Source organism: Fringilla coelebs (assembly GCF_963513975.1).
Source record: "Fringilla coelebs genome assembly, chromosome: 12".
Classification (NCBI taxonomy): Eukaryota; Metazoa; Chordata; class Aves; order Passeriformes; family Fringillidae; genus Fringilla; species Fringilla coelebs.
Window position 1 is genome coordinate 12051292 of NC_140038.1, and position 25315 is coordinate 12076606.

General features: G+C 37.2%; 1 protein-coding gene across 2 annotated transcripts; it reads right to left on the bottom strand.

The window, feature by feature from the left end:
- Window positions 1-2135: 2135 nt before the first annotated feature.
- On the bottom strand, window positions 2136-25038 carry COPS2 (COP9 signalosome subunit 2). 2 transcript variants are annotated; one of them, XM_084213742.1, is made up of 13 exons: window positions 24884-25038; window positions 15865-15978; window positions 14731-14808; window positions 14000-14125; window positions 12602-12712; window positions 12408-12485; window positions 11406-11580; window positions 10209-10387; window positions 10014-10066; window positions 7897-7994; window positions 6049-6131; window positions 4915-4973; window positions 2136-4127 (listed from the first exon to the last, which is right to left on the bottom strand). In XM_084213742.1, exons 1-13 carry the CDS (start codon window positions 24935-24937, stop codon window positions 3983-3985), a joined length of 1353 nt encoding a protein of 450 aa, XP_084069868.1. In that variant the 5' UTR covers window positions 24938-25038; the 3' UTR covers window positions 2136-3982. The 2 variants fall into 2 exon arrangements, with proteins under 2 accessions (XP_084069868.1, XP_084069869.1); XM_084213743.1 differs by having other exon boundaries at window positions 2138-4127; window positions 12602-12691; window positions 24884-25035.
- Between the last annotated feature and the right edge of the window lie 277 nt (window positions 25039-25315).

The window sequence follows — 25315 nt, forward strand, 5'->3', positions numbered from 1 at the left end:
AGCAGGCAGAGAGAGCCCAGCACTCCCACTGGGAGCAGCTGCAGGGAGAGGCAGCAGAGCCAGCCAGGACAGAGCTGCCATGCAACTCCTCCTAACACGGCCAGGAAAGGATTAGCCTTCACTCTTGCTGTAATGCTTACACTATTACATCTAAAATTTAGCACTACATATGCAATTATTCTATCACAGATAGTTTGCAATCTACCTTACCACACAGAGGCATTTAAGATGGTGATAATCCTTTCTTAATATCTTATTAACATTTAAAGAGCTGACTAGCTTGTAATGTAGTTTACCTAGTTCACTAACCTGGTTCTAAAATACATTTTTAGCACTTTGAAAATAATAAAGTAACAGCCATTTATTTAAATTCCATATTATCATCTATATAAAGAAATTTAGTTCTGTATTTAGGCTGTATTTTTGAGAAAGCAAGGGGTACTATCCCAAATGATGTCATTTTACTCTACTCCATACATACACAGCTCCTATCAAATGAATTCATTACCTGTCAAAGAAAAAAATATGAAAACACAATCTTCAGTTACAGACATAACGTTTTACAGCTGACAACTCCTGAGTAATTATGAAATAGGAGTTTATTTACAGACTAAAACTCAAATAACTTCATTATATTATTCTGCTGGGTGCATTTCAGCTGCCTTGCTATTTTTCTGGCATTTGTTGTTGTTGTTCAATGTATTTTCAGGCCTATTTAAAAGGAAAATGAAAAAAAAATGGTTTCAGATCCAATCCATTAGGATAGGACAAAGAATACATTCCTTCAAAGTATGTTTGACTAAAAATAATAGTAAAAATCTAAAATGCAGACATAGCACCCACATCCTCCCAGATATGCCTGTTGTTCAGTTTTAATGCATAAGCTGCCAGCAACTCAAAAGAAGAGTTTATATATACACAGCTTAATCACTTGTAATCTTACATAAGATTACAACAGCCATTAAAATGTCCTTTTGCAAACAGTGTTATGGTAACTAGCTAAAATGCCAGTTTGTCTTGTACCAGCAGCAACAAGAGGTGTATAAAAATCACCCAAAAAATTGTGACAAGCGTAGGTCTGACAATTAACAACAATTGCAGGAATTTAATGATTGGACCCAAGACTGAGAATGCAGTGAGGCTGCTTACCACATCTCAACCAACCTGCAGTGCAATGTTGTTTCTTGAAAAAAAAATCATTCACACTCTTCCTTCAAGTGCTTGTTCACTTTTCCTGAGGAGACAGAAATGACATCAGAACCAGATCTACCAGGGACTATAGGTGGGCTTAGCAACTGCTGGTGATTGCTGCAGTTCTATGACAACAGAGCTCCTCAATATTTCCCCAGAGAAAATCTTCATCTTCCAGGTTAAGAATTGTGAGAACTCAGAAAAGGGGCAGAATCCCTTAGGGATTATATAAATCTTCCTTATGTGCCTAGAGCACAGATGCTAAGGCACTGTACACATCAGTAAGACCTGAAGTATACCAAAACACACAACCATTTCTTAGAGCTAGACTGACCCTTTTTCTGTCTAAAAACATTGCTAGCCCTCACTGTTCAGACTGACAGTCCTTCACTACTTGGACTAGTCCTACAACAATTAATTCTGCAGAAGAAAAAGATAAAACAAGGGAACTAGATGGACAGGACAAGATGTACTTGCAGTATTCCCGTTTCCTTCTTGAAAAAAATCCAAGAATGCCAAAATGCCTCCCCAGCAGACATGGCTGGGATGGAAAAGGTTACATCAGGTACAACAGACAAAGTCAAGAAGACTTTTATTTTCAGTGATTTCAAGTTTATGGACAGTTCTCTTTTTCCCCCTCCTTTAGAAGAGAGGAGTTGTTCCTTCCCACAGAAAGGGTGGTGGGAAATAGCACAGAAAGGAAACCTACTCAAACAAATACTCAAACACTGTCCCCTGTCCCCATGGGAAGGAAAACTTTGACAGAGCTGTGACAATCCCTTGTCCCCATGGGAGGAGGAACCCTGCTATCCAATATAAAGTCTCTGGATCTGTAGGTAAGGGTCCCAAGGACTGTGCACTAAGTCCAACTTCACATCACCAGGTATTACTAGAATTTTCAAAGTAAAAACTACATTACACATCACAGCATTATAAGGAAACAAAATACAAGGTGCTTTAGTCAAATGTTATATACAGATTTTACAAAAGAAAAAAAACTTTGCTTAGAAATTTAAATTTTACTATTAAGTAAGTGGATAAATTAAAAACACCTATTGGTAAAAAAATACATGAGTGAAGAAGAAATTCTCACCCAAGATTCAGTATCATGCTACTCATGGTACACATTAAGTTTTATGGTGTAAACACTAGGAAAAAAATCACTTGCTTTGACAACTGCAGAACAAAATAATTTTCTAAGGGACATAACTATTCCTCAGACTGAAGTTAATTTTATCCTATTTAATTATACCCTGTTACCAATTAAATCCTGCCCTAGAACATTGAGTTTACCATGCTGCCTTGCATGTATGTGATGAACATTTGTAAACTTTTTCATTCTTTTTGAGGTGTTGTTAATTACTCTACATAAGATTTTTCCTTCTACTGTTAAAATGTCTGTGTGTGGCACTGCTTGTGTACCATCACCCACTACTCACTGCTTTAAACTGGAATACTTGCATTTATGGAAAATTTGACCCTTTTTACTACATTTCTGAGACCTGCAAGAGAATTTTTCTGGCAGCTCCAATCTGCTACAGGAATAAAACTGGCTGTGGTCAACACTATTTATTTTAAAATGACCTGATGATCCCAAAATGTTAGGCCACAAAAGGCACGTGGCTATACTGTGGTAGGGAACAGCAGCTCTGAAGGGACTGCAATACATTCAAACATTTGGGATAGAACAGATTCCATTACCAGCAAGGTCACTGCACTTGGTCCCCACTCCATACACACAGTGTCATTTTGTGTACACTGAATCTGCTCAAAAAGAGCACAGATTAGGCAAAGAGAGAGAACAATCAGGTTTGCATCTCTATTCCCACCGAATTGCGTGGAAAATCTCTGTTCTTGAAGTGGAAAAATAAAAACCAAGCATATTCCTGAGAAATGCCAAATACCCACCAATATAACTAGACAGGACTGATAACAGTTTGGCATGTTGAAGCTAAAAGTTAGTTAGCAAGATTGCTAAATGTCAGCTCTTTAGTATTTATGTTTCACTATTTCAAGGGAGAAAAATAAGAATAATCAACAGCACACATACCAAGGGGGTCAGACTTAGAATCTTCATATTGTCCTTAACAAATGTGTTGAGATCAAGTAATACCTATTTTCTTTTAAAAATAACACAAGTAAAATTCAAGTACAATGAAAGCACATCAAGAAACAAACTGTACAATTTCTGAACTGCACTGTTTATTTTGCTGCTTGAAACCTAAGTGACAGTATGCCACTATAATTATGGGGTTTCTTCTAAACCTTTACTACACTGCAGGTACAGAAATATATGGACACATTTTTGGAGAATTGACATTTTGCAAAATGCAGCAAACATTTCAATTTATACATGAGAAAAGGAAGTGTTCAAAAGGGTATGCATTTCAAGTTATTGCAGGTTATTTCTGTGAGAGAATTTCTGCAGGTAAAACATGTTTAAATTTAACCAACAGTAACGTGTCAGTGTACTTAAAATCATGACAAAAATCTTCTCTCTGGTCATTAATTGCCCCTTGACAAATTACTAGGATGTTGTATGTTTAGGGCAAGATGTCAATACAGCATAAATCCCGTGGCATTTTGGTTTTCTTCTGGAGATTAAAGCTGTTTTTTTCTTGGGATAAATGCAGCAGCAAAACACAAACCAGCTGATCAAAAAAGCACTTCTGCCATAACTCCAATAATTTCAGGGCACACCAACCGACAGTAGTTTTGCCATTCCCAGTTCTTTTAAGGTTTACATCACTGCACTGTTGCCTTAAGTACGTTTGTAGAAGCTTGGTTTCTGTTAGGCCAGCTTGCTGACTACAGCCTGGTTGAGAGAATTTAGTTGGTTGGTCCATTTATCTAACGCAGTGTAACGTGCACCACCTCTCTTCTGATGGTCCAGTTCTAGGAGCTGGTTGACTTGATCAATTCGGCCATGTATAGTGCTAGGAGTAAATAAATAAAAACTATAAATTGCTAATGGACATGGAAATAGGAGCTAACAATGAATCAGAGGTAAAATAAGAGGTCTTATACAAGAGAGGCACAAAGTCCATTTCAGAATTCAGCACTTTTTATAATTATTGTCCTGGGCAGTACTGCCTATTAAGCTGTCATCATGACTGGAAATCAAATGAACTAATTCATTGGGCAATGCATGTTGTATCTGCTTGGCTATGACCCCACACAAAGTCTGAAGCAATATGACATAAACAGTTCTTGAAAATCAAAGAATCATGAAAAATGGAGATTTAGGTGAAGAGAAGTCAAACAATACAAGCCCATGTATGGATTATATATTTGTAGTAGTTATAAAAAGTTACTCTCCAGAAGAATAGGTTTTACAAATTGTAGTTAAATTTTTCTACTTAAGAGAGCAGACTACCAATCTGTCAACTTGAAAATGCACTTAAAAATATACATGGGTGTAAGCAGCAATTACTAAGAATATCAACTTTCATAATTTCATAATAATTCACTGAAATTATTATGTAATTAAGAACTAAAGAAAGAAGATGCTACTCAATCTCCCTGTATAATTTTCTTGGTTCCCATCTTCAAACATACTTTACTGCTCAGAAACCAAGCAAATACGAAGTCAGCACCGTTACCTTTCACTTCTAGAATCAACCAGTATTATCACAATGCCCCAAAATACTGTTTTGTTGCCTCTTATACAGTTTGATTATTTTAAAGTAATCAAAGATCAATAACCAAGAATCAGGTACATACTTATCCAATATGCACTGCACAAGCAAGCTTTCCACATCAGCTACATCTATGTTTAACTCCTGAAACAAAAAGAAAACTCATTACGCTGCAACTATGTTCTGCAACATTAAAACCCCCCAATCTTTATTTTCATATACAGAATTTTGTTTAACCTCTGTTTCTTACTGTTCATAAGTATCAATTCAGTAATAATCAATTAAGCAAAAGACCTCCACCCAAAGGACACATGGCCAAGAATCAAGAAACCAGTAACCTCTCAGAAAAAGCTGAAGAGGCAAAAGCAAAATTTTAGAAGCTCCAGAAATGAGTTCCTTTACTGACTTACTGAAAAAACAAACAGATAAAAAATATCCCAAACCAAATAACAACAAAATAAACCACAACCACAAAAACCCAGGAAATAAAATAAGACAATAATTATCAGAAAAGAATGGATCTGCACTCAAATCCATTTAGAGGCATAATTGCATCTTCTGGCTCAAGCAAGTTCTACAAGTGTAAAGTCTAGCTTAAAAAAAAAAGTATACCGAGTTCTAAAAGGAATTAAAGCATAAAAAACAGGCATCCCTAATACTTCATGATGTATTTCGTAATGCTGTGAATTTTTGCAGGCAAAATCACAGACCCACAGGAGATGGAAATAGACATATATTACCACTGGTTTTTTTTTCATTCTTTGCAGATTAGGCAGTGAAATCAGGGATTCTATGGTAATACTTGGTTTGTTCTACTACCACAGTTCTCTAACTCGTACAACACAAACATGTGAAGATAACTTGTGAGCAAAAGGGATTAAAATCTTAATTTTTACGTTCATAAAATTTATGTTCATAATTACATTTTTTATCATACAAATTTCACTTTTCATACTTTTCCTAAGAAGTGTGATTTTTCTACACCAAGTAGGATATGGTAGTTGAGTATTTTAGAAGTATATCATGGTACATATTATAATAAGCAGTTGGATGAGTTGAAATTTACATTTTTGCACTGCAAAGCTGCCAGCAGCGCATCATTTGTACTTTATGGTTTAGAGTGTATTTTAGATGTTCTATTTCTGGAAGCACTGTATTTATTTAAAAGCTTTTATTCACAGTTAATCATTTAAGCAAATGCAAGGCTACCAACACATACCTTAGAAATAAAAGGAATATGTATTCTTGTGTAAGGCTTAATTAATTTTATAAGCACTTGTGTTCTGATGTTTCGCAAAAGCTCTGTAAATGAAGAAAACATAAACAGTGTAAAAACAACAGTATTGAAATAAAGCTGAAATACCACTCCATACAGAAAGATGCTACCTTCAAAGATCATGGTGTTTAGTGTACTTCAATGGGTGGGGAAGCCCAGCAAAACAACAAGGACCCTCCTTTTCCAGTGATCTAAGCAATATGCAACTCTGAAGGTGGACAGACAGAGCTGAAAACTGTTCAAACATGGAACAACATGTTCTCTGGTAAAAAATTTATTTATTCAACTGGATAGATACTAGAAATCATTGCCTGGTATGTCTGCCCCCCTAATTTATGGCTAGAATGCTTGCCATGTACAGAAGTAAAAAGGGGTATTCTTAAAGCAATACAATTTAAAATGTCTGTGCATTTAACTTCATGGGGAATATTCCCATTTAAAGTTAAAATTCAGGGCCTAATGGTGTAACTGAACAAGGAACAAGTGTAACAAGGAACTGAAGTTGTATAAAATGGTCTGCGTGAAGAGGCTCATTTTGCTTAGATAAAATAATGCAGTCATTGTTTTCTAAATTTTTACATTATTGCAGACAGTTGGGATAAAATGAAAGCATAAATTACAATTATAAATTAACAGAGAAAAAAATCCTAGGTTCATTTTTACCTGTTTAAACAAGGACTGTTTATATAATAATATACCACTGAACACCAGACTATGTGTCTCAATAAACTATGGAGATTAAAACAACAAGGCAAGGTATGTAAACATAACCATGAACATGTTGTGTATCACTACAGAGTGAACATGGTGAGACATCAGGAGCATATAAGGAGTGACACTCAATTCCCTTCAATGCCTTGATTTAGCTTCCTGCTCTTGCTCTCCAGTTCTGTCACACCTTCCTCCATGAGCACCCAGCTCTAATCTTACCAAGACTCTGCAGCTCACCAGCAGTCCACATGGAACAGCAGCAGTGGGTTATATTTAGTTTCCCCTGCTGTTTGCCCTGTTCTCTTTTACAAACAAGTATAAGAAAACCAGGTCTCTGGATTTAACTCTTTTCTTTCAATAACTATCCAGCTAAATGATCTTGCACTGCCACAGTCAGACCCACTCTTGAAAACAATAGTTAGCTGAAGAACTGAGCACTGTATTCAAGTGAGGAGACTCTTCAGTTCTCAGATACATGAAAAATGGAGGAAGTAACTGTATTTTGTCACAATAATGGAGCAGAAAGGCATGTGTTAATGTGCTCCCATTCTATTAAGTAGAGCTACTATAACTCCAACTATTGTTTACAAGATATAAATGAAAAGTATGCATCTTTTCACATATTATATTACTACATATTTATTAGTGCAACCTTCACTACATTGTCTATGCATTTTGTATTTTTTGTAATCTGAAGCAGTAAATTAATTTTATAAACAAGCAAACATCAAACTGAATAAGACTCATACAAACCATCTTTACAGGTGAGGGTTGCTCTCATTTCACCATTCCAAAAACAATACTCAAAGTATTCAAGTGTCTTAACACCACCATAGATATCTTACAATATCCACTCCTCTAGAACTTTCTCCATCAATTTTGCAATCTTTGCAGTCATGCCACATGCCTGGATGCAAGTTAGCCCTGACCAGCTTCTAAATAACTTGTAAAGGAATAATCCACAAGTAATTACAAGGAACTCTTAGAGCCAAAAAGAAAAATAAACCAAGGTGGGGGAAGAAAAAAAAGGAGCTTACTAAGTAGTGAAGACAAAAATAATTATAATAGCCTTCAAAATACCTTCAATGTGCTCCCTTATGAAGGGATCGTCCATGATGTTGCTGTGATTTGTTTTCAGAATCTTCTCAAATTCAGTGATGTCATTATTCTGATAGGCACTTCAGAAAAAAAACAAGGGACTGAATTATTAATTTTAAAAGTAGAACAAACTCATAAGATAATATTCAGAACCTTTATATGCAAAACTCGATTTGAAGATGAAATGCAGCAGAAATGACCTCTCCTGTTTCAATTTCAGCAACATTTACTGAAGTTTGGTACGAACATTTAGTTGTTCCTCAAGTACACTCGAGTTTCCAAACTTTTGTACTTTAAGAAGCTATTCTTAAATACCCTGTTTTGAAAAGTATCATTACATGAATTTTGGCTTCATGAAGTCATACTTTATGGAACAAATAAGAGCTAAAAAGAGTCTACAAGACTGTTGCTGTCTCTACAATGTCCAGCTTAAGCTGAATGCTAAAAATACTGAAAGATGAAAGAAATATGGACTTCCAGGATTATTCATCAGTAATTTTGGCATATTACTTTTTAGATTTTTATTTATAGCTTATTTGTGTATATATCCTTTCACAAGTCGATCCTATCATCTGAGAAAGCATTGCAAAAAGAAGGTGCCACCACAGCATCATTTAAAGGTCGAGAGCTGCAACCTCTGAAGAAAGGCCTTTTTCTTGAAAAACATTCTTTCAAAACAAAACTTTCAAATTCTGTTTAATACCAATACCAAACATTTTAATAAAAACATCTATTTGTCCTTCATATTGTGTACCTTTTAAAAATTGTTTTTAAAATGGTCAAAAAAGATTAATCTGTTATTAAAATGGCCAAGAGAAAGACCTGTTAAGTTTAAGTCAGAACTTGAGCAGCTTATAAATAGCTATGTGAGTGGCATGGACTGTATCACATGAAACCACATTTCCTAAATTTTACTTCATAATAAAAGAAATTTCAGTTCAGTATATTTTCTTGTTTATTTCACAAGTCTTTTTATCCTATGTAAAGCATGCAAGTTCCCACCGTAGAGTATAGGAAGGATTAAAAACATAATTTTAATATTTGAAATTAGTTTTATCTTTGCATATTTCTTATCACTACTGCTTTAACTGCATTATTAATTTTAAAGAAGGAGTTATACTCAAATGTCAAGATAAAAGATATAAATGAGAAACATGAATAAAATCAGATTGGGTAAGGCCATCTGGAGTTCCTTCTGCCTTAAATTCGCATGAAATTATGACAGTGAATTAGAAAAAAACACATCTAAAGTGGAAGGAGTTGCTAGAAATAGTCCCTTACTGAACTGCCAAATAATTTATTCAATCACCATGTCAATAATGGATGAATATCCTCACTTTCAGAAACAATTTCTCTGTATACAATGGTAAAGCACAACAGCAGTATCATAGCAGTTTGTTCCAACACAGGATCAACTGTTTCAAAATGTGAGCAGACATTACTTCTTATGTAGGAAAAAGATGGGAAAAGGAGCAGAGGCAGGCCAGAGAGGATACAGTACGTGAGCTTCAAATCCCAGCATACAAAACCTGCCTCAGTTCATTGACCTAATGATCTTCATACACTAGAAATTCTCACAGTTGCCTGTGAGGCAGAGGTAATGAGATGCCTTAGAGATAATGAGACTTCCTTTTGATTTTCACTTGTTTGAAGGATACAGGAGATCACTGAGAGTTAGGTTTCATATTCCTAACTTAGGAACTCATGATATATCCATGCAGCAAATTATTCTACTGGCTTTGGTATGAGATGTCACTCAACTCAATTTCTCTTATGTGATCAGCCAGAGCCTAAAAAGACCAGTTGCAGTACAAGATGGGACAACTTTATTTAAGGGGAGAAAAGAGGGTTTTGTCACACCACAGAGCGACAAAAGTACACAGCTTCAATACCTCTACATAGTGTGGTATCTATATTATGGTCACACATAGTAAGTGTCTAAAGAAAAACAATCCTTGAATATTTGCCCAATATTTATGAATAACTGTGTTAACTGTGCAGAGAAAAGCCATTTCTAAAAATGTTCCCTCAGGTTTGGACAACATATCTTTTTTCTTTTTATCATTTTGTTCCCTTCTCCAGAAAAATGAAAATCTTACCTTACTAAATTCGTCATTGCTAGAATCTCTGGATCATTTTTGTATGGTTTAGCCTACACAGAACAGAAAGCATAATATGCAAATTCAGATTTTTTTTTTTCCATTTCCATCCTTTGGGTAATTTCTCTATATATTCAGAAAAGGGTGAGGGGATGGGGGAGTGGGTGTGTGTGTGAAGGAAAAAGAAAAAAATACCTCCTGAGAATCAAATGGATTTATTCCAGACTTCATGAGCATGTTTGCTAAGACCAAATATTTTAAGCAAGTGGTTCTTCTGGGGCTCCCTGATTCATCGTAATTCTTGAATGCTTCAAAAAAATCAGTATGTGCCTTTTCAAACTCTCCTTCTCTTAAGTGCATTTTGCCTCCACATTCTGAAAAGAAAACACAGATGAAAAGGAACACTGTGTACTTGTTGCTGACTACAATAATTGTACTCAAGTTCCATGCTATTTCTAAATAGATTACTGAAACATTTTCAGAAGTGATTTGGTTCTCAGAAATCACTAGGAAAAAAAGCATTAAGGTCTTCACATACAGCACTGCCATTTGAATAAACCCGTTCCAAAGAGGAAAAAACAAAACCCAACCTACACCATAGAACCTGAAGAACACTAATCCTCATAGCCAATAATTATGTCACCATTATGTTAAAATACTGCAGAAACTGAGATAGAATTTATCTCCATTTCAATGGCAACAGACTTTGTATATTTATGGAATTTTCCCTATCTGTCAAGCAAAACCACACAGAAAAAAAATGAGAAATACTTTCTATATCCTTTTATTTCTGAAGTACACACTGCTGCCTGATTGTCTGTGCAGCATCTACACCAGGGAAAGGAGGAAGGCATAACAGTGTTCTGAAGAAAGCTGTTTTTTTTCAAGACACACAGCTTGTTTCCACTACAATTCGTTATTGCAGATAATAAATTATATTTTCAAACACATTTTAAAGCCCTTTGGTTCCTGCTGAGTTTTAGCGAGGTAAGACACAAATTTATAAAAGGGGATTGCAGGAACAGCAGTCCCTTCTGCCAGCAGTCCCATCTGCCAGCAGTCCTGTCAAGCCTTTGTTTTTATGCCCTGCAGATGCCTTTGCATTCATCTTTTGCTGCCTGCCATGGTGTCAAACAGCAAGTCTTCCTCTTGTCTCTCTACTGCTTCTCTCCTAACAGTTATTTAGCCAACTGTCCTGCCCTTCTGACCAGTGTCTCTGCTACTTGGGAAGAAAACTGCAGAGCTGAAGTCCTGCAAGAAGAAAATGATGAGACTGAATCTACAGAAGCCTCTGTCTTTACAGGTGGATCTGGAAAAAAACACTGGTTATCAGATTTTCATGGGACAAATCTCTGCAACAGAAGACAAATGAAAAATTCAAGATGAACTTGCCTCTGATAACTCCCATGATCAGTGGATGAGGAATGGCTGACTTGATGTGCAATGACTGTTCATATAGTGCTTTAAGTTTTTTGTTATTTTTCTGTGCTGTATACATTTGAATTTCCAAAGCATAGATTTCCAATAGTTGAGTACCTTTTTTTAGATCATCTTCCCCATCATCAGTCTAGGACAGATTAAGTAATAAATACTGTGAAATTTTAAGAGAACAGCAATTTCAGTTTTATACTAGTAAAACACTAATAACCAAATACTCTCAGTAATTTCCTGTCAAAAACAAGGATATTCCTAAAACTCTGAAATTCTGATGTAACTACTAACAGAAAACATAGTACTCAAAGAACTTACCACAGGCTACATTTTGAAGCCTTTTATTTAAAATGTGATTATTTTCTGTTAAATGTTTTTCTCAAAACTTTAATTCTTTTCCACTCTCCTTAAGCCACTCTTGGTATATAAATACAATGACTGATACAAATGCATATATATATATATATATATATATGACTGTTCCGCTATTTCTAACAGAATCATTTCCCAGATATTTGTAACGTATTTCCATGCTGAAGGAGGAAAAGTGTCAGAAACAAGCACAGCAGACTGCAAGGCGAATTTCTTTTTTCCGCTTCCAGATGGGAAAGTAACAACTGCACTTTCAGTTTTGAATAAAGCTCACTTGGAATCTTTGCTACATTTTAAAATTAATGCCCATGCATTATAGATTGTTGATATGTGCTTCTCATCCCTGCACCTGAAGAGAAACCCAATCAGCAATCATGAATATTTTTTTCAAAATCATCTTTAAGGAAGAAATAAAGCACTTAACATTTTTTGTTCATGTTATCAAGCACATAACAAATAAAATCAGGCACAGTATTTCTTCCCTCTGTACTAAAGCTCAGCAAAATGCCTCAAAGGCCAACAACAGAGATATTAAAAAAAAAAGCATCAATGTTGTTTACTAAGCCACAGTGATTTACAATAAAAAGGTACCTGGCACGACTGATGGAGCTGACGCAAAATCTTTTGTAACTTTCCATATTCTTCTCGTTCTAAATATAATTTGCCAAGCTGTAATGAAAAGAAAGTTGAAGTACTGAGGTCTATTAAAATTTCACAATTATAATTTATAAGAATTAGCTGAAGGTGTCAAAGAAAAGCAAAAAATAGGAAGTTATATATTTTACCTTTGTGTTTGTCTTAAACCACAATCTATCATTCTTAGCATCTTTCAGAGCTTCAAGTGTTGTTTCATAGAATTCCTGAAGCAAATCCATCTGACATAAAAAATCAGAATTCTATAATTGTAAACAGCAAATTTGTACCTGTTAATAAAGTCAATCTGAACAAACTAAAAGTGCATGCTTGAACTTCAAAATAAGAAAGGTATCTGCATCTTACTTAATGTTTGCATTTAAACTGCAAACAGCTTCTAAAATAACCAAGCTAACTACATTTCCTTCTCTTACATGAAACAGATATAATCAAAAAGTATTCACATTTTAAGATTTGTACCCAGCTGTGAAAAATAAAAGCCACCTTATAAAACCCATCTTATATAACCAAGGAACTCTGATGTTTTGTTACAAACATAGGCAATATTGTTCCCACTTAAAAGAATAAAAATAATTTACATATCAAAAAGAAAATATGCTTTTCAAAAAAGAGGAATATGGTCAAAGGAAAAGATGCCTTCTTCTTTCTGGAGTAGTAATGCTGAGTGGAAGAAAGCCCTTCAGTGCATCATATTTCTTTGCATAAAACCAAACAAAACCCATCTGAAATGGAAATTAAAGTGTCGAGTGTTACCTTTTCCAAGGGTTCTACAAAGAATGCATGAGTATTGTTCATGGCCACTGTTCCTATGGGAGTAACAAATCTGTGACTATATCTCAAGTTAAGATTTCCAGACTGTCCCTCCAGGTCTGGCTCAACTACAAAGCAGAGACACGGACCTCTGCCAAGAAGGGACAGTCTAAGACAATCCTTTAGACCTTAAGAGTAACCCAGCATTCAACTTCCACTTGTAAGAGTGGCAGGATTGTGATAATGACCAAGGACTCAGCACTCAGACCATGATCCTCCATGCGAAGGTGCTACTTTAGGTAGTCAGGGGAGCTTCCTACTCTTTGCAAAGCTTCTACAACAACACAAAAGGAGCTGGGCTGTGAATCTATGGACATGTACCTCACTAGCACAGTGCACTGCACAGGCAGTATTTCACAGCAACACTTCACTGGCAAAGATTACCCTCTCCCCCCAAAATAAATTTAAAGAAACCACATTATTTAATTAAATATTATATTTGAGAGGGCATTTCTATTGTGTAGCTATGCTAAAAAAAGCTCTTATTTATTAACATAGAAATTCCAGGTAAATGCTGCCAAAAAATGACAAGTTTATGAAGATTTATCTGTGTTAACAGAATTCACTACATGTGGGAAATATATTCTTACATATGACAGCAAATGAATACTCAAAATTCCTCTATTAAGATCAAAAAAGCCCAAACCAAACATATAAAATGTCCACAGTTAAAAATGCAAAACTGAAAACTATAAAGATGAAAGAATTGATGATCCAACCTGCTTGGAAGTAGAGATATAATCAAGAATAGAATTGATGGATTTTTCAGAGTAATTCCTTGTAACTGCACTCCGTATGTAGGTCAATAGCTGTTTATACCTATTCATCATTTCAGGGAAGTTAGTCTAAAAGAAAAACAAAATCACATTATAATTTTTGTTTTAATTGTTGAAACTGAGATGTCTTGTAAGTTTACATACAAGGAAAAAAAAAAGCTTAAAGAAAGACAATGCAGTAGTGGTTGCTATTAAAACTTTCATATCACCACTTTAGTCATAACCTGCAGAATCAGAAATAACCTCAGGACTGCACAGAACGCACATTTAAAATATTCATCTCAATGAAGAAAACAGAGCTGGCCATACAACTGTTTGGAATGGCTGGGCTGCATACATAGCATATAAATTTTTTACTGTTTGTTCCTGGTGCAGTACACACAGAGAAATACAGAGAAACTTTCAGTGGTGTGCCATCTCAGCACAGCAAGGACTGAGCCTCACACTTTCATGGAGTACCAGCTGACTACAGTAGTTATTTTGCATCCATTTTGCCTTTGACTTGCAAACACCTCATCATTTCCCTTCCATATCTGTAGTAGCCATTAAGGCTGCAAAAGGCAAGTTCTGGTAGATTTAGTTGTCATAGCCATAAATTAGAATACTAACTTAAGATCTCTGGATCAAATACATATTTATGCTATTTACTCTCAAGTGATAGCTGTAATTCCTACCAATTTAAAGTTTATTTTAATCATCTGTTTCAGAGCTTTGAATCCCCATTCTCCCTTTTCGCCTTCGAGCTCCAAAACCTGAAAAAGAAGAATTTTTAAAACAATATTTATAAAAGCTTGATTCAAACTTGAATTGTTTAAAATACACATATCCCATACATGCCCTTTCCCCGCCCACTTTGCTCCTTACAAAGTAATATTTGACTCTGCCCTGTTCTTCAATTTTATTCTTTCCTGGTATTACTGAAAAAGTGAGAGTGTATCTCCTTAGTTTTCACAACTTAGCTGACGTAGGGAGGGTGAACATGATTGTTGTTGTTGTTGTTGTTATCATCTAAAAGCAAACACTTTAATGCCAAACACCAAATTTTAACACCACTCCATAAACACGTAAGCAAAAATAGTTGTAACACCTCCTGCAAAACTGAGTCAACTAAATTTTGACCAAATTGAGTTAAAAAGCTCTTCTGAACGACTACAGTTCCTCCACAAAGGAAAAAAGCTTCTAGGTTTTAATGCAACATAGTTAAGGAAATGTTTTGTAAGTAAAAACTTTAGAAAGTTTTTTTTTAAGTCATGTATATAATTTTGTTATACACTATAAATGAGCAAAGAGATGCAATAATCTATTTTTTCTTTAAAAAGTGGCATCTAACATACTGCTTTCTCATAGCAGTGTGCAAACATTAAAAATTTAAAACTGAGATGAAGGAAAAAAACTGTGTTAGTATTTATATATTTAAAGCTTTGGAATCAGATAGCAAAGCAAATATAATGTTACATAAGACACTGGGGAAAATGCCATTTCATTAAAAAAACCCAAATGGATCTGGTTTCTATTGTTGATGCATGAAAACACATTTAGAACTGTTTAATTAGTAAACTTAGTAAATCCTGAAGATTAAGAAGTCAGATCTGTGATAAGACTATACCATATCCTACTTATTCTCCCTAAGAATGATCCTGAAAGGCAGTCAGCCAGGAGTTTAGGATACTCAATAATAAACTTAGCGCATTAGTAATTTAAAAGATAAATCCCACTCTTAAAATTTCAGAAAATAACTCAAATGATACCAAATATTTTAAAATGTGAATTAATATAAAAAGAAGAGATAGAATATAAAGACAGACAACCTTCTGAAAACTGCTTAATGCTGCTTTAGGGTCATCTTCCTTCAAAGCTTTGGAATTGTAGTATTGATTTTCCAGATCCACATTTGGTTCAGAATTGCTGTCCTCAGAATATTCCTACATTTCAAGAAAAAAAATAATAATCAGAGAAAAAAAAAAGTTCAGAACATCTAATAATCTGCTGAAAAATAGTAAGACATATTTCTCCAACTGGCATGGAATGCTTGTGTATTAACAGGCAGTGTTTGGTTTCAGAGCACAGAACAGGTATGGACCCATATAATGATTTTCCCTCTCTCCCATTCCTAGGCCAGACTCACCATCCACCAACATTTGCCTGTCAGCAGGTTTCTTTCTGGATTAATGAACTCATAGCTCCACCAACTTCACCTTTATGACAAGTACAGATTGTATTACTGAAATTCTGCCAATGCTGGAGTTTAAGCACAGAGGCCCAAGAGCACATGTCATTTCTGGGAGGGGAGAGAACAGGCTGCCCACTGGTCCTCCTGAAGGCACTCAGTGATCCAGCCTTTGCTAGCCACAGAAAAGGCTCTGGCTGAGCTTCCACACAAGGAATGATTCAGCCATGGAGGCTATTAAATGCTTCCATGAATCCTTCTGTAATCTGCCTTTCTATGCCATAACGATTCATCCTTGTCTAAGGAAATTTAAAAAAAGAATAATGACAATAACACCAGCTGCTTCTGCCCTGAGAAGCAGGAGATGATTATGAAAATGCTAAAAACGCTGCCAAAGATGTTGGGGCCCAATAATTTAATCAAATAATTATCTATCATGTACACTAGTGCCAAAGAAACTGAAGTATTTACTTCTAACAGTTGCTACTTAATTTTTTTAAGAAGTACTCTGAGACTACTTCTGATGAAAAATCCCTGCATATTTTATCTTCTTTTGCTAAAGGACAATGCTGCATGTCCAAATTATAAAACACTAATAAAGCTCAAATAATAATTTCATTTGGTGTTTACATTATTCAAAACCACTTCACACCTCTGCATTTTCAAGCTAACTTCTCTGACCAGGATTTTGGCTATTAGGAGATGAACTGCTTTTAACAGAATCTGTTTAAATCTCAAAGTCATTGCTGTCAGAGTAGTACCAACATAAGCACCAACATAAGCAATGCCCAATCAGGTTTCTTCCTTTAGGGTGGATTTTACTCTTGCTGTACTTTGTCAGGCACATTTATTCTTTTGTTCATTTGTCTATTCCTACTATTAATGGACTCCTCCAAAACCATAGGAAGGAACGAAAAAAAGATGAGACAAAAGAAAAGTTTTCAATTAGTTCTCCCCTCCCTGCACTGCAAGCAATCTCTCAAAGTTTAAGTTTGCTGAAGTTCTAAAGCAAAAATTAATTATGAGAGCCCACAGTCAAACCAAGTTTTAATAAACATGGTACTTGAGACATTTGTCCTTCTACCTTTTAATGTTTCTATTTGTAACATGTAGGCAAGTTGCCCAGGTACGTATTTATTTTCACCCAACAAAGTACTATCATTAGTGAGAATGAATGGACCGAAAAGTTCTGTGAATTCCACAAACCTGTTTTCTGAATTCCCACAGAACTATAAAAATGTGATACTGAAAACAGCAAAGAAAACAGGAAGCAAGTGTCTTATTTAACTGGGCAGTCTCATTTTGGTTGGCTTGTTTTTGTAAACTCCTTATCCTATCGATCCAACTCCAATGGAGCAGCTGTGGGTACACACCCATATCAACAGCTGTATCAGGCACCTTACATACACAGGCTGCCAAAAAATAAACAACAAAGCATTTAAGATATGTGTAATCAGCTGATGTCTTGTTTATGCTTAACTTGGACAATGGGGAATATTTTTGGCAGAAGTGTCTATTTGCAAAGATAAAAGGAAAGCAAACTAAATTAATTCCTCTTAGGAGACAGCGGGCTCCGTTAGCCTCAAGCCAGAAACATCTGAACTTTCATCTTAGCTCTGGCAATGATTCTGGATGTGGATTCATGCAGGAAACCTTTTTTCAGATAATTTTTCTCAATGCTACTTAAATATCCCATAAAGATAATTTCATAATATTAATACATAATAAAGAAGTGTTAAGTCTATTGATATTTTTTCCCCCAGTGGAAATGCACTGAAATTCATACAAGGTACTGGTTTATGTTTTCAAAGCTGTATTTTTTCTTTGCTTGATGCCTATGTGTATCAGACTTAGGATGATGATATGGACTCAAAGCTGTAATGGAGATAAAGCTTTCCTACTTCTAGAAAATGTAAGGTGGTTTATTTAAAAAAAGACATATTTAGACTTAATGGCTGTGAAAACTTTAAAACCTCAAACTAAGTATGAGCTGATGCCATTAATCTTTAGACAATGTTAAAAAAACCAAAAATCAGCCATGTAGATACTGAATCTTATTTCAAGCACTGATGCTAATTATGCCAGTGCTGATATTCAGAAGGACAAGCACTCTGTCTTCTTTTGATGCAGAAATGGCTTCGTGCAGTAGGATACAAACGCAAGAACATTAAGCTTCTGCCAAAAGCAAAAAAGGAGGAAAGTATAAAGCTGTGTCTTCAAAGTTCCAATTAAGAAAAAGATGAATTTCCTTCTCAGTTCTGAAACCAGAGTTGTTCTTTTAACAATAAATTCAGATAGCAAGAGCCTACCCTTTCCTCAGCCTCATATTCAACACTCCTGGTTCCTGCCTGAACAACTTCCCCAACTTCTAGGTAGGACGTTTGCTGCAAATTAGGTAGAAATATATGGTTTATAAATAGTATTTCTATATAACTCTAAAAATTTCCACTACAGCATCCAGACCTAACAATTTGCATAGTGACGAACATCCCTAATTAGAACTTTGAGATATAAAAGCAGCTGGATGATATAATTTATCTCTAGCTGATGTAGAAAAAGGCCTAGGAATTTTAAAAACTAAGGTCCTGTTGATATTTTTCAAATGGACATCAACATTAAAAGTACAAATGAAAAAAAGAGTAGTCTGAGTACCCAGAACTGCTCTTTGAAACCCATTGAATTCTTCCTTCCTCTGAGGGTTTTTATCATCAGTCAAGAAATTAGAAAGCCCTGGTAAGAGCTTGAAAAAATGCAGTTAAATAAGTTAGGCTACTATTTAAGCAGTGTGATGTTGAAAATCTAAATGTAATCTAAATCAGTTATATTCAATCCTAAGCCATCCCACTGCTTTTTGGAGAAAGAGAAATTACTACACTAGCTCAATTGTAACAGAGATAAAACCTCTGATGGAGTTTACTCTGTCTGGAACATTGTTCTTTCAAATAGTTTTAATAAAAGTTAAATTGGTACCAAGAAACCAATTAATTTCAGAAATCTTTATTATGTTACATATTATGTTTTCATAGAATTTTATTTAGTAAACAGCTTTATAACATTGAGCCTCAGCTTCTAAAATGAGCATGCACAGAAGTCGATTCACCCGAGTCAGCTTTAGTCATCCTTTCTAGTGCACGGATCCATTTGCAGTGTGTCCAGCAGCAAAGGCACATTAACTGCATCCAGCGCCCACAGCTCCTCCCCGTCCCTGGCTGCTCCTAGCCTGCTTCCCCACCCCTGCAGCAGGCCAGTGGCTCGGGCTGTTTGGTTCCTTGCTGGTTTCTGAGAACTGTGGCAGGAGCCTTGTCGGTGCGGCCTCCAGAGATTACAGGTCCTGAGGCACGGTCCCTGTGCTCAGGGCCAGAATAGGGACAGGGACACGGAGGCCGTAATAGTGTATCAGTGACATTTAAATGCAGATGTGTGGCATTCTATCTGTTAGGAGTGGTACACTGACCCGGTAAAATTCTACATGAACAAAACCGAAGATACAAGTACTTTGTGATAACTACTGTTGTTACCAATTTTCTTGCCTGAAGCACTTCCCTAACTTCTACATCTACTTCTTACCTAAACTTGTGCTGCTCTGTTTATCATTCACCACCACAACAGGAACTGTATTTCTACTATGCAAACCTTTTTTAATAAAAGAAGTAGGGAGAAAGCAGCTATATACAGGCAACTTTCCAGAAAAAAAGACAATACAAAGAGTTCTATTTCTGTAAAACATTATCTTTCAAGGACATTGTTGAAATACTTATTACTGTTAATTGTCAGTTGCTGGTGATTTTACCAAATTTCATCCATTTGGCTAACTCAAACTATTTTTTTATGAAGTGCAATTGTTTCTGAGAACAAGTCTGGTACAAATTTGATTTTACTTCAGCTAACTTTACCGTGGCATTAGGAGGTCTACTAAGCACAATTTTCTTTGCATTGCTCTTCCTCACCTGCAGGCACCAGGACAAGCAGCAACTACCAGGTTCTACATGCATTTGCCAGTTGGTATCCAGGTACATGAATATAAAGAAAGCAATCAGACTGGAATGCAAAAGAGCTAAGAGGAAAAAAACAGAGGCAAACCCTGAGAGTAAAAACCAGAGTGTGATTTCTGTAAGAAGCCTGCAGCTGCTCAACCATGCATTGGGAGTCCTGGTTTCTTTTTCTTCACATTCCAGGTCTCTGTTCTGCTGCTACTCCTTAACTCTGCAAGTCATCCAGTGCCTGCTGGCTCACACCAGGGCTGACACCAGGAATAGAAGTCTGTGAAACCAGCGATTTGCAATGGCGCCACGAGAGTTCTATGAAAGACAGTGCTCTGCCTTTGTTTTATTTTTTTTTCAGTTGGAAGATGCACAGAAATGAGACAGGAGACTGCAGAAAGAAAAACCTGGTACTATGACATGTAAAGAGTACAGCAAAAATTTCTACCTCCGTTGTGCAGTTCTGTAGTTATGTGCATCCTTTTCTGAAAGTCCAGTTTTCAGCAAAACTTAGATCTAATTTATGTCTGTTTAACACCCAACTGCATATCAGATCCTGGAGAGCACCGTTCCAAACACAGCCCTAAATAACTGTCAGAAGAAGCCAACAAAAAACAGAACTTACCAACACTTGTCAATGTTTAGATAGAAAGAATTTACTAATTATTCTCAGGCTTTTTCCTCAATACTTCCTTTTGAGACATTATGGTAATGAGCAAAATAAGCCTCAAATATATTAATTCTGTGTTTGAAGATGAGTCTGAAGAGAATGCATAAAATATATCACAGCACATGCTGATTCTATAGAGAATATGAAACAATAACTAATTTAGAGAACAGTACATCCTATGTCCTCTGTGAAGTACACTTTTTTTAAAATCACATGCTACTGTAATTAAACTTCACTGAGAAACAGAAGAGGGCCAAGTAGATATGCTTGATTTTGTACTTCCCTAGATCTGAATACTTGTTTTTGCAGCATTACCACTTTATTGTTTGCAACATATATATGTATTTCATAAAACGATGATAATATGAAATATGAGCAATTGGGAAGAGGAGACAACACCCACATGAAATTTCAACTCTTTCTAAAATCCAGCAATAAAAGACAGAATAATGTCTCTGTCTACTCATGAGATTGCTTATCAAGCTTGGTAACAAACAGAAATTCCTTTTGCAATGGACTGTATTTCACTCGGTTGGAACGAAAGAGACAGCCAACTCCTGCAGTTTGAAATAAGTAGTAAGGCTGCCTATGACCTGATATCATCACATCCTGAAACGGAAAATCCTCAGTAGTCTGAAGGGATGTTGCCTGTATTTGAGCTGTGCCAACCCTCAAGAACCTGCAGCCATCTCACCAGGGTGCAAACTGATGGCTGTTCATTGGAATTGTTACAGATCTGCCACAAGTCACTGCAACAATACAACTTCGTAAGGTAAAAAGACCAGTTGCTTCGAAATATATTTGTCCAAAATTCCTCAGATTAATTTTAAAGTTGAATTTCAGAACACAGGAAGATTACTCATTAAGAACACCACAGATTCCTTATTTATTTAAAACAAAACAAGTAAACCAGTAGATGTACTACAACAACTGTCAATGTGTTGTCATTGTGCCTGGAAGGATCAATTTCTGGAGGAAGACTGAGTTTAGCCACCAAGTCAATTCTAAATACAGTCTTTTGTCCCAGACTGAAAACAAAAATGGAATTTACAATGGTCCTTCCCTCTTTGTACTTCTTCACCCTCAAGCTGGATCTAGTAAAAATAACTTGTACTGAAATCATGAAAGGCACCTAGCAGCACCAAACTAAAAATTAAAATTGAGTGGCTTTCATAATGACCAGTAAACATTATTCTGTTCATTGAAGCATAAAGTGGAATGATTCATGTTATAATCAGAGCTGTCACAGCACATTACTAGCAAATTGTGAATCTAGGTTCATCCACCCACAAATATAAATGAAATTTCTTCCTGATACCAAGACTCCAGTGAATAAACTCCATTTCTGTAGGAGTGGCTGAGGTCATTTACATGTAAAACTTTAACTTTTTACCTACTGAAAAACTAGACAGAAACAATCCAATACAACCTGGATAGTCTTCAATTGTTTAACAGTGTAGTAATTACTCTAATTACATAAAATTCGATGATGAAGTTGGGAAAGATCTGGGACTTTGGAATATCTGTTCACATTTCAGTTCAAGTGTGAAACATTTGCATACTTAAGGAAATTTAACTGACTGGCTCTACATAATCAGCAGGTCAAGTGCACATTAAAGAGGAACAGCCATAATCACTTCTAATAAAAGCTGACAAAATTAATTTTTGGGGGAGTCTTCACTACAATTGTTATGATGGCAGCTACCCTGGGAGACCTGAACCTAGCCTCACCGTATTTTGACAAAATAGTTGCTTCTTTCATTGACTGTTTCTGTAATCAATGCCTTTCCTCCGGTTCTTTAAAAAAGAACAGCCCTCACACATGCTCTTTTACTTTCAATTCTGCACTGATATGAGTACTATGTCTTGTACTCCTTTTGTTGCAAAGCCTCTTGCAGCAGCCGTGATGCTCAACTCTAGAATCAGGCATCCCCTCAGAGTCTTCCCTTCATTTAACCAGCTACCAACATGAAAGGAAGAAATCAGGCCCTATCTTCAGGGCCCTTAACTTTTTTCTGAAACAGTTCTGTGGAACATTACAATTACAGTCTTGAGCATTTTTGAAAAGAACAGTCAATCATGGTTTGTTAGTCTCAGAATGCTGAAACTAATCTAGCTGGAATGTTTTTACTCTTCAATTCTTGGGTTTTTCCCCCATCAATTATGAACTGAAATGAAATTTTTAAAATCTGAAGCTTGGGTACTAGTTGATGCTTTACATGGGTGTTACACACTGAAAAGAATAAAACTAACGTGTTCCTAATTATTACAAGCAGTATTTTAAAATTTTTCAAAGGTCTGAGCTAAGGTTAATTAATGAGAATAAAAATGTTCCAGTAAGAGTAACTCCAGTCAGAAGTGGAAACCTGCCACAAACAAGGTGTTTCAGGAAGGTTTTTCCAATGACAAAGTACTTCAGAAGAAACAAACACAGGAAAAAGCACTAGACCAATTATTCTGGAAGAAAACTGACATACAGCAGCATAAGTTTGAACTGCACTTTTATTCATATCTGTATAGACTGTAAAATGCAATTCCAATGGTTTCTCTACATGCCCAGTTCTCATGTTATGGAAGGATATGGAACAGGAATTCTGCTGTCTTTAATATTCTTCTGATCGTATCAAATGGGAAAAAAACCCCAACACAGTATTTCACATCAGGACACAAATTTCAGTGTTAATAAAAATGATGGAAATTACTTTTGGAACAAAATGTTTTTAATGGTCTCTGTGTATTTCCTTCAGTAACCCTGAACCAGAATTCATTCACAGACTGAAAGGGAACACAAACAGTTTGTGGAATAGTGACACGAGCAGCTCATAGGATTTTGATGACAATGCCTGTCAAACAAGCACTCTTATATGAATGGAAAAAACCCTCAAAACCAAAAGCAGATGCTTTTATTCTATATCTAATGTCATCCAACCATTCTAAGCAGTTCCTAACAAACACTGCCCAGAAACTATTCCAAATAAAATTAGGTAAACGTTTTAAGTGAATTCCTAAGTGGCAATGACTACCAAATAATGTGTCAGAAAGCAAGTCTTCCAGAAGCAAGTGTCTGGAGTTTTTCAGGGAAATTGCAATACTGTTAACACAGGTTTAACTGAAGTGAATTAAATAGACTCTCAAGCTTCTACCATACATAGCTTTTTTTTTTTAAAAAAAAAAGTTTCTAGTTCTAAAAACCTAATCAAAGTTCAGAAAAGAAAAAAACCCAAACCTCAAGCTCCAATATAACGTAAGGGCAATATAGTTATAATTAATCAGACAAGCAGCAATTTTTTAACTTTAAAGGCCTAGGACAAAACTTGATGTTAACATTTAACTAAATGTAACACGAACCCCCCCAAACCTTACAAATAAAACCAAAAAGGGAGTGGAAGAAAGGTTACAAAGACTATAAAGAAAAAAAGTTGGAAATAAGTGCGCCCTTCGGCGCGTTGGATCAGAAACCGGCCGCCAGGCCATTTCTCCTCACTCCCCTTTCTCTTCCCCCTACTTTTTCCCCAGTTTGCTGCTCACACAGGCACACGAACGGTATCTGCCCCCGAGGCCCTCTCGCAGTCGCGGGTGGGGAGAAGGGCGGGCAACTTTATCACTTCACTTCGTGCCCGACACTTGGGCCGGGGCAGGAGGGGATTGGGAAGGAGGCAGCGCGCCCGAGTCCGCCCCTCAGCGTGAGCCCAGCGGGGACACGGGGGCCAGCCCGGGGCCGGGGCACCAGCCCGGGCCTATCCACCTGCCCGCCCGGAGCCGGCCTGCTCCTCCGCGGAGAGGCGGCCGAGCGGCTGCTCCGACAGCAGCACCCGCCCCTCGCAGCCCTTGCCCGCATCCTCCTCCCCGGGAGGGAAACTCATCCTGGATGTCCGCGCTCCCTGCCGGGGCAGCACCCGGCGGGGCGGCCGCTGCGGTGGGTGCGCCGCACCAGCAGCGGCCCGCAGCGCCGCCGCGCCGGCGGCACCCTCGGCTGTACCGCTGAGCCCCCGCGCCGCCCCGCGCCCTACCAGATCGTAGTCCTCCTCATCATCGCACATGAAATCATCCTCCATGTCAGACATCTTGGCCGGAGGACGGGCGGGGGGCGGCGGCGGGGACGGCCCCTTCTCCCAGAACCCCGCGCGGCGCTGCCCAATGTGGCTCCGCTCCGCCCGGAACCCGCTGCCGCCCGCGCCTCTCCCGCCCCCGGCCCGGGGCGCTCGGAGCCCAATCCGCGCCGCCCCGTCGCCGGCTCCCTCCCTCTGGTAGCGACCGGCCCTTGGCAACGGCGGCCGGGCGGGGCCTGGGCAGTGCGCGCCGGAACCTCCGGGGCCGGCGCTGCCGCTGCCCGGAGCGCGCCGTGCTGGCGCCGGGGCCGCCTGCCGTGGGTCCGGCTGGGCGCTGCCAGCCCGGATCCCCCACGGGGGCTGCGAGTCTGGTGACTGGCACGTCTCTGGAAA

What these genes read in the sequence shown, in the direction of transcription:
- COPS2 (XM_084213742.1), bottom strand. Translation starts at nt 24,937, where the DNA reads ATGTCTGACATGGAGGATGATTTCATGTGCGATGATGAGGAGGACTAC. An exon ending in CATTAAGCAGTTTTCAGAAG is followed by an intron (nt 14,809 to 15,864) that starts GTTGTCTGTCTT and finishes CTTCTTTTTCAG; the next exon opens with GTTTTGGAGCTCGAAGGCGA. An exon ending in GCAATGACGAATTTAGTAAG is followed by an intron (nt 7,995 to 10,013) that starts GTAAGATTTTCA and finishes TTTTTTCTGAAG; the next exon opens with TGCCTATCAGAATAATGACA.